The sequence below is a fragment of the Geospiza fortis genome, unplaced genomic scaffold (assembly GCF_000277835.1).
Source record: "Geospiza fortis unplaced genomic scaffold, GeoFor_1.0 scaffold188, whole genome shotgun sequence".
In the NCBI taxonomy this organism is placed as follows: domain Eukaryota; kingdom Metazoa; phylum Chordata; class Aves; order Passeriformes; family Thraupidae; genus Geospiza; species Geospiza fortis.
The window spans coordinates 4,330,283-4,340,371 of record NW_005054337.1 but is presented as its reverse complement, the minus strand read 5'-3'; the positions used below and the strand labels follow the sequence as shown (position 1 = coordinate 4,340,371).

At 51.3% G+C, this 10,089-nt stretch overlaps 1 protein-coding gene across 1 annotated transcript in view; it reads right to left on the bottom strand.

Moving 5' to 3' along the window:
• The window catches only part of RBPJL (recombination signal binding protein for immunoglobulin kappa J region like), a 19,326-nt gene that overhangs the window by 2,540 nt on the left and 6,697 nt on the right, over nucleotides 1-10,089 (bottom strand). The window contains 5 exon segments of the mRNA XM_014307515.2: nucleotides 58-281; nucleotides 1,046-1,220; nucleotides 2,064-2,179; nucleotides 2,422-2,492; nucleotides 4,295-4,420. Of these exon segments, the coding sequence (XP_014162990.1) occupies nucleotides 58-281; nucleotides 1,046-1,220; nucleotides 2,064-2,179; nucleotides 2,422-2,492; nucleotides 4,295-4,420 (712 nt within the window).

Here is a 10,089-nt window from a genome sequence, read left to right as displayed (position 1 = left end):
AATGCCGGGCAGAGGTGAGACTGAGCCAGATTCGTGCATCCCCCGGCTAATTCCCACGCCTTTTGCCCCCAAGAATTGGCTTTGCAGGACGGGAGAGCCAGGGCTGGAGGCATGGTGGCATCAGTGTCCCCGAGGGTCCTTACCCAGGTGGAGGGTGAAGGCTGCCCACTGCCGGGCGCTGGCGATGAAGGCTCCTCCCTCCACAGACAGGTACCGGGTGCTGACGGTCTGCGAGCGCAGGCGGTTGAAGAGGGACACTTTGGAGCCTGAGGAGATGCAGACTGAGGGGAGAGGTGCCCGGGTTAGTGCTTGCCAGGACTGAATGATGGCTCTGTCAAGCCAAGCAAGGACCAGCCCCGGTTCCTGGGGTACCCAGCAGCCAAAACCCTCCCCACTGCCTTCCCCTCTGTGTGAGTGGAGGGAGGCCCATGGTGTGGGGACCACATTGGCAGCAGGGCAGCACACCCCGTGCTGGGTGAACCATTTGGAAGTGAGACATCACTGTGTCAGATAAATCCTCTTTTGGGAGTTCCCATGGGCTGTGGGTGTAGCCACATTTCTGTTCAGAGAGAAAAGCAAGGCACAATTCTTCCCGAGAATATTTCTGGGATTCACATTCTCTGAAGCTCAGAGAAAGAAAACACAATTCTTACCATTTGCTGTGCCTGCATTTGTGCAAAAGTAGAATGCAACATGGAGATTGTTTCCCCAAAGTGATGGGGTTTTGTTTCCTTGGCCTATCAGGGCCAGGTGTGTGTGTGTGAGTCGGGACTGTTGGGTGACAGTCATGAGATTCAGCGCAGTGTGAGCAGGGCTGAGTGCTTGGCAGGCTCAGTTTTAGATGTAAAGAACAATGTAGTATAATAAACTAATTAATTAGCCTTGTGATATCCATGGAGTCAGCTGCATCATCCTCTCCCCTCATTGGGACCCTCACAGCATTGCAACATTTGGGTCCTGCCTGGACCCCTCCAGAGCCAAGCTGTGAGCAGAGAGCATCCCACCCTGGGCTGGCACCCACCTCCCTCCCCACAGAGCCACTCACGGTCCGTGTTCTTCAGGGACTGCTTCTTCTGCGAGGGTTTGGAGATGACCTTGATGAGTTTGCTGTGGAAGGTGCCGATCTCCTGCCCGTTGCTGAAGAAGAGTTTCAGGACCAGGCGGAAATGCTTGCGCTTGTCCGTGTCCGAGATGTACAGGGCCTTGGCACAGCTGAACCCCTGCCAGGGCACAGAGGGGCTGCCAGCAGCTCCAGCCCAGCCCCACCAGCCCTTCTCACCCTCCTCACCACCCCACAAGGACATAATAGTTCCCTTCAACAAGCCCCGGGTTCATTTAAAGGGAGAAACGACCAGAGATGTTATTACAGGTGGAATGAAGAGCTGGGGATCAGCAGAGGCTTTATTTACACTGGGGGCAGAGTATTCCTTATGGAAATGAATGTTCATGTGTGATTTATCCCACATAACATGAGAAATCACCCTGGGTTTATGGTTTCCCTCATCCTGGCCGATATGCTGAGCTTTAGCAGCAAGGCAAGCACTGTGGACAAAGGCTCTTTCTGTGAGGCTCCTGGCCTGCCTCAGACCCCATGCTCTTCAGAGACCCCAGATAATGCTTTTTCTCCTTTTTTTCCCCTCCAATCAAAAGATGCCAGAGCTCTGCTGAAGGATTTGAACTTTGGGATCAGCTGGGGCATTTTTTTAAAGCTGTTTATCCGCAAATGAAGGACCAGGCTCTCATTTTGTGACAAGCAGCAGTGCTGCTCATCAGGAGAAGGAACCAGGGCTGAGGGAGCTGGGCAGATTTTGACAGCCACAGGGCTGTTGACCTGAAGAGATGGCTCCAGAGGAAGACAGGGATCTTTGGGCTGCCTGGATTGCTGCACATGCCCCAACAGGCTGGCAGAGTGGGAGTGGGGAGCTATGGCTAGGAAGAAAGAGCTGTGACATCCTGAGGAGGATGGGGAGGGTGTGACATCCCAGGGTGTGGGGTGCTGCTGGTGACAGCCCAGCCCCTGCATGAAGGGAATCCCCACAGCCCCAGGGGCCTACAGGCTTTACCTTTGCATCTGGCTGCTCCTCAAAGCTCAGCTTCTGGGTCTCCATCAGGCTGCTGCCCATGCTGTCCAGCCCCATGTACCCACACACCCGAAATCCAGCTTCTCCCAGGTCCCTGGCTGGAACAGACAAGGAGCAGCACCTTCCAGCCCCCTGCACAGGCTCAGCTTCTCCAGGAGCACAGCATGACCAAGCCCCAGCCCTCCCTGGGACTGGATTTCAGGGGGCTCAGGCTTGAGCAGGAAAGGAGTTTGGGGGGCCAAAACCAACATAAACAGACTCACTGTCCCCTTTGCAGAGGCAGAGGGCAGCTCTCACTGGTGCAGGAAGGGAGGGATGAGAGGTCCAGGGCTCTGCTCACCTTTTATCTGCTCCTGCTTTAACTTCCATCCCGGCCCGCTCAGGTAAACACAAGGTGGGGGGCAGAAAAACCTGCAGAGACAAGAGGGCATTTTCTCACTGCCCTTCAGCACCCTGAGAAGGCGCTCAGGAGTGGCTCAGTGGCTGTGCTGAGAGCAGACACCTGGGGATCACCAGCACTGGGGGCACCCCTGTGCCCTGGGAGGCTCAGCCAGGGGCTGGGGACCCTGAGCCCTGCACCTCCTCCAGTGCCACTGTGGCCACGATCCCACCAGGGACAGGATGGCCCTGGGATGGGAGGACAGGCAGCCTGGCACCCCCAGCTCCCCCAGAGACAGGGAGCCATCAGCCCCTGCCTGCCTGCCGTGTGGGAGTTTCAGCAGGCTGGGAACAGAGTCTGCATTCACAATCAGTTCTGCAGCCCAGTGCAAATAAATCCACAGCCAGGAGTTTGGAAGCCCATTTTCCTGTGTTTTATTTGGGTTTCCACTGTCTTTGCACTTGTGTGAATGGTGTAAATTCATCCTCTATGGATTCTGGGTAAAGCACTAGCAGAGAAAACACCAGTGCAGGGGGTTGGATATTTTGGAGCCCTGGAGGTACAAGTTTATTTAAACAACTCATCCACAGTGCAGGCCCCTGACTCCCATTACTAAGGAAAATGGCAGCAGCACCTTCAAACTTTAACCTGGGAGCTCTGTGCAGGTTTTTCTCTCCCTTTTCAGAGCTGGCATCTGATTTTCCCCCCTTGCATGGGGTCAGGAGCAGAGGAAAGAGGCTGTGATGAGAGGGCTCCCTCCTGGCTGGAAGATTCAGTCCTGAAATAACTTTTTTAACCTGTGGACCAGCAGCCCCTGGCAGGAGACTGGATGTGGTGAGAACGTTGTAGGCACAGCCAGCCCATCCCAGAGCTGTCTCCTGGGGTCTGGATGGTTCCACCTTGGAGGCTGAGCTGGTTGCCTCCCAGCTGTTCCATGCTGGGTAATAACGGAGCAGTATTTATATCCCAAGGATTAATGGAGGATTAATTACATTGCAGTGCTGCAGTCTGACGTCACTGCCAGGGAGTGGCAATTTTGGAGACTCAAGCCAGAACCTCAAGGTGTTCAGTGTGGGAAGGATTTTCAAAAATAGCAGCTTTGGAGACCACTGGCATTGATGGAAATGGCCCAGTCCCTGCTGTGGCCGTGCAGATTTTAAGGCAAGAGTTACAGGGCACTTAAAACACCAGCCTTTCCTTCTTGGGGAGTGAGATTTGAACAGAATCTTGACTTCATTTACTTTATCTTTCTTTACTGCTGCATGGAAAGAACCTACCCACTGGGAATGTCTAACTGGGATGGATGCAGGTTGGAGCTAATCCTTTCTTGTGTTATTCAATTCATGGGACTAAACAATGGCTCTGGATGCAAGGATGAGTGAATGCAGAGGGGATAATTTTCACCAGCTTAGATCTGTGAAATCCAGCAAGGCTGAAATGAAGCTTTAGGTAGCTGGGTTTAGAAGTGGCTATCAGGGAAGCTGGGACTATGTCCTGTGGCAGCAGCTCTATGGCCACAGAGAGAAACCCACAACTTTACCAGGCATCATTCTGGGAAAGGCTGTGAGAGGATCAGAGAAAAGGATGAGAAACAATTCTTATCTTCACTTGCTGCACCTGGCATTGTGAACGTGTGGAATGTGTTAGGGAGATTGGTTTACCAAAGGGTGGTTTCTTAATTAGGCAATGGTGGTGGTGTTTGGATTGAAGGACCAGTTAGGTCAACCTATAGTGCACTAGGGTATAAATCATGGGTTTGTTAATAAATAACAATCAGCCTTGTGTGATATATGGAGACTAGGTAACTTATTGCCTGGTCCTGACAATCTCCCACCTTTTTTCGTTGCCGTAGGACTTCTGTGCCACCTTGGCATGCAGGATGAGCACTGTCTGGTCTGCTGGCAGCTGCAGGTACCTCCTCACGCTGTCCTGGAGCAGGCTGCCTTGGCACGGCTTGGGTCTGCAAGACACAATTGCCCTGGCACTGGGGCACCAGAGCCAGCTCCTGCCCAGCCCTGCAGGCAGCAAGAGCTCCCTCCATGCCCAGCCTGATGGGCAAGGTGGAAAGGCTTCAGAAGGAACTGCGGCTCAGTTGCTCCGAGAATGGGGCTGGCATTGAAAAACAGAAAGTTTGGATAATGGAGTAACTGCTTCACCAGTTTGCCACCACGGGGCATTTCTAAGACTTCCAGCCCCATGCAATGGTGGCTGTGCTCTAACTGGTTATGAATTTGTTTTTCAGCCTGCTGTGCTTGTTGCTGTGTGGCTTTTGGGTGAGCTGGGAGGTGATGCTGCTGAGCTGTGAGTGCAGCTGGGAGCTGCCACGCGAGGTGGAGCAGCTCGCTGGCTTCTGCAAGGGACGTTGGGTGAAAATAGCTGCATTTTTCTCTGAGACCTAGGGAGTAGGTGGTTCTGCTGATTGTTTCTGCTCTATTAACTAGAAGGAGTTCCCAGACACCTGGCATTTAACTCTGCTAACTCGGTAGGTTGGGTGTTAAGCAGCTGGAGAGAGATGAGGTGGGTCTGAGATGCCCTGCTCTGCCACCTGGGACATGAGTGCAAGGACTGGGGAGTGCAAGGTGGGGAGAGCTCTGGGATGGCAGCTGTGGAGGCCTTCTGTGGTACAACACCAGCTCCTGCCCTGCTGAAAGCCCCTAAACCCCTTGAGTCTGGGGCAGGAGCATTCCCTGAGTCTGGGATATTTGGCTGGATAAGTTGAAAGCAGAGGAGATGCCTGTGTAGGAGTCCCTCCTTGGCACATCTGTCAATTTGGTCACTGGCAACACTGCTGCTACTGAGGGGATCCAGCCTGCTAATGACTCTCCTATCAGAGACAGAGGCAAAGCAGAAACAGAGAAGGCTGGGAAGCCCCAGCCTCAGTGGAAAACACATCACAGAGCAACTGTGAGAGAGCATCTGGGGGCTGAGGGCAGCACTGGGGGAAAAGGGGTGACACTAGGGGCATCAGCCATGGCCACCCAAGGAGGAACTTGCAAGAGATGTGCAGGGGAGCATTCCCTTCAAACACAGTCTCTCTTCCTCTCAAATGGGCTGGAAGTGGAGAAAAGTTGAGAGCATAAATGTCAGATGTGTGAAGAGAGGTAAGTCTGGTCCTGCCATCACCCCAAGGCAGGCTCCTCGTGGTGAGCTCCTCTGGGCTCAGAGGCCAGAGCAGGCTCCCAGGGAGAGAAGCTGCACACAGTCACCCCAAGGAACCTGCTAGCAGAGTTTGCCTGCCAGCTCTGCTCTTCTCAGTGCAATACTTTAAAAATGGCCCTTACAGCTTTTAGCACCGTGTTGCAATTCACTTCAAACACATTCCAGTTCCAGCTTTCCCACCTTTGGATGGAGCTGATGCTCTGCTGTCGTATGAGGAAGTAAAACACATGTCCCATATAAACAAATCCATACCCAGTGTCTTCTCTGAGCAGTGCCACGGGGACCTGACACTTTGCACTGCACAGATGTGCTCTGTTAGGTTACTAGAGGGGCAATATAATCTCCTGCCCTCCTTGCTCCCTTATCCTAGATGTGTTAGCTGGATCACTACTAAACATAAATCACCAGAGCCCTGCCAGAATCAGATTTACAGCCAGGGCCAGTGTCAATGTCACCCACAGCATTAACTGCTGCTCTGTGCCTGGAAAATGAATGTTTTATGGCCATTCCTGACTGCAGAGCACAGGCTGCCACCAGGCTCTGCTCCTGTGGCAGCCCCAGAGCTGCTGCCAGCACAGGGCTCTGGGCTCAGCCCACAGCACTCATGGCAAGGCAGGGCAGCTCCTGTGCTAAGGCTGTACCTGTTCCCCCACCCAGGTGCTGGGAGGCTCCAGCAATCCAGCACACTGAGGCAGAGCTTTAGCAAGCAGCATCCCACCAGTGGCTGCTCCAGGGTGGGTCACTTAGTCTTGCTGAGGTTTCACTCCCCTTCCTAGCCAATGAATAGCTTATATCTTTGCACAGCCAAAGAGATCCCATAAGAAAGTTATTTAATCTTTTTCCATAGTGGCAATCTGCAGCTGTTTCACTCCTCTGCTGCCAAGCAATGGTGTGATTTCAGCTTTGATCTGCCTTTGCTATTTTTCCTTTCATATAAAAGCACTATTTGGGAACCTCTCAGCAAAACTCTGGGTTTGGTTTTGGGTTTTTCTTTCTTTTTTTTTTTTTTTTTGCTTGGTTGGTTGAGTTGTTGTTTTTTTTATTTTTTTTTTCAGAACAACTGATTATGATTGGGATAAATGTAGAAATGTATCAAGGAAATTGGCCTGACCCTGGATACCCTTTTACATTAATGCAGTGTTAAATTAACTAACAGAGTGTTAAATGAGTACTGAACCTTGCTGGCTCTGTTCAGTAGCATTTCACCCTCAGTTTGTCAGAGACAACGTGCACACAGCAGGGAAGAACCAGGCTGGGTGTGTGAATTTTTTCCTGGTGAGTCTCATCGTTCAGTGTGCTGTGTAAAATTGGGAGTATAGCTCTGGGTCCTTGTGTCTCAGCTGCAGAGCCACATGCTCCATCCTGTCAGTGTCACCAATGCAGTCACAGGACCCATCCATGCAGCCTGGGGTCTCCCTGTGGGGCTCCTCTGCCATTGACCCCTTGGCAGAGCATGGAACAGCCTGGAACAGAGGCCAGGCCATGGCAGGGAGTGTTCAGGAGCGAATTGCCAAGAGCTGTGGATTGAGACGTGTGCTGACAGCGTGGGCAGCAGCAATGCCTGCTCTGCAGAGTCTCCCACAGCACTGGCTCAGGGCAGGGCCAGGCTTGTGCAGGTATCACTGCTCCCTGCCATCCCTGCATAATTCCAGAGGCACGTGAGTCACTGCCTGGAGCTGATTGAAGAACCTTCTGGAACAATTACCCACATGCTACTCACTGCTTGAAGGGGGAATGTGCATGCCAAAGGCAGGTAAACACATGGGAGCTCTTCAGATTTGATGTCCAGCTGGAGGAACAACTACCTAGAAACTTGGCTTTCTTTACTTTGTCCATCCTCTGCAGCCCTTGCCTTCCAAATTTTGGGGCTAAACTGTGTGAGTGACGCACTCCTGAACAGTGCTTGCCATTCTGCCCACAGAGGCGACCACCCAGCATCCATCATCTGCGATAAATTTCTCTTCAGAGAGTCAAAGGGCTATTGCTAAAGCAGCTCAGTATGCCCACTTGGCTCCTTCTGGCACCTACAGCCTCCTCAGGGTTACAGAGAATTATTCACTCCTTCTGACATTTATTATATTAAATTATTAAAATGCTTAGGTTGTAGTGAAGTGTTAGTTCAGTGTCATGTTAGCAGCACCACACGGGCTGGGCTCTCACAGCTCTCACTAAAAGCTGCCTTTTCAGAGCCTGAGGTCTTGGCTGGGGCTCTGCTGCTCTCCACACAGTTGGGCATTATGTAGAAAAAGGAGGGGGAGCAAGGGGGGGATCCACCACCTTTCTCCTACACTGATTTCTGTAAGCCTTTCCCCTTCCCTGCTCAGCCTGGCACCACTCCCCAAGGCTTTTCCTTTGCTTTAGGTCAGGCTGTGCCTCAGGAGAGGGTGTGAGTGCATTTGTGGTGCATCTCTAGGGTGGCTCTGCCCTGCTGCTTGAGGTGCGAGAGACCCAGGGTACCCCAGGGGATCTGTAAACCCTGGCTGGGTTTCTGTGCCCTCTCCCACGGGAAATGAAGCAGAAAAGGAGGAGTGCTCTGTGTGCTTTCCACAAGAGACACGCAGCTGGACCACCTTGCACAGGGCTGTTTCATGTGGGCACTCAGGGAGCCCAGGCAGGCGCCGGGAGGCTTTGGTAGGGTTGGACCCCACAGTCCCACTGCTGATTTTAGGAGAACTGATGTTTAACACCACAGCTGAAAATTACCCCTCTCCCTCCCAGCAGCAAGTGTTCAGGGGCATCACTCAGTGCTTTGTCCTGCCTCCAGCTGGGGAATGCTGCTCCCTGTGTGGGACATGCCCTGCTCCACACATCACCTTCTGTGTGATGCCCACACCCTGGGGCAACCGCAGCAGAAGGAAAAAAGTGCTTTACAGGCACTGGGAGAAGCAAACTGCCCTCTGCCCTGCTGCTTTTCAGTTCAGTGAGCTCCACCAGCTCAGTTCAATGAGCTCCACCAGCTCAGGAAGGGATCTGATATATTTGGTCCCCTGGGAATGAAAGTACCCACCTCTGGAGACCAAAATGCAATCCCAGCAGCTATTGTTTAAAAACTGGGTCTTCAAATCACCTCTTTAGACAAGAACTGTAACTCACAGTAACAGTGTCCCCAAGTGCAGTTAACACTGAATTGAAGTGCAGAGACTTAATTTGCTGCTTTTTCCCCCCAAAAAAGGAGCTGTGGTTTGCCTTGCTCAGGACACAGCTGCCCTGAAGCTTGCTGGGGACTTGCTGCCACAGAGGGCAACTGTTCTTCCCTCAGTTTGGGGAAACCAAACATCCTAATAAAAAATATCCATTTTAGAGGTCTGGGTTATATTTTGTGCAGATCAGGGGAGAAAATGCCTGCAGTGCTCTTGGGTATGGAGTCAAGGCAATGTTTATGCAAAAGGAAAAGCCATTAGAAATCACAGAAATGAGAAGCCTGCAGTTTCTGGCTTCCCTCATTTTTCAATACCTCCTTTAATCCAGACCAACCCAACCCACAGCCCTTGTATATGCATGGGTATTTATAAATCCTGTATTTTCCTCACTGCACACACAAGTGAAATTCAGCCTTTTCTAGGCCTGGGGGATTTATTGACCACACCAAGGGCAAACAGCAGCCGAGAGCAGGAAGCACAAAAACCCTGTGGCGGCAGTGAGCTCTGCAGGGAGCAGGGGCCAGCTGGGCTGGGCACCCCAGCAGCACCAGCACCCCCAAAATGCCCAAGTTTGATAAAACAGTACTGGCACGTCTGCTAGAAAATTCAGACAGTGAGGGTGATTTACTGGAGTCTCCTTTCTCTGTTCCTCGTGTGCAAAGAGGAAGGGAAATGCTGTTAAAGCACCACTGCACAGTCCTATAAAGCACTAAAGGGGGTTCTTGCCACTACCAGACTGATCTAGGTGCTGGGGGACTGGGAAGATCTATTCCAGGGTTTCCAAGAAGCCTCTGCTGATGATCTCCAATGCACATCAGTTCACTTTCTTGATGGAAGCTTAACCTGAGGCTCTACAGCCCTCCAAGCTCTGCTCTGCAGTCTCCTGGCTCAAAGTCACCTCCCCACACTGCAGCCACTACCTGCTGATGTTCCTAAACTTCCAGGGCACTGTAGGTCAAATGGGTATTAAGCTTAGACTCTCCTTTTCCCATGAACTTTTGAGTTTATGGAGCTGCCATGTGCATTCCCCCCAGCAGGGGAAGAGACAAGAAAAGGGTAAAAAAAAAATTAAGAAAAAGAAAATAATAAAAATATAAAACAAAGAAAAAAGCGAAAGGAGAAGAAATGGATAAAATAAAGAAAATCAAAATAAGATAAAGAAGAACAATAAATAAATTAGGGAAAATAATAAATAAAATAGAGAAAATAAAGAAAAAAATTGAGAAAGAGAAATAAAGGGGTAAAAAAAGAAAAAAACAGAGAAAAATAAAGAAAAACTAACGCTGAATAACGAAAAAAGAAAATAAACCGCTAAAAGCAGCCGGGCCCT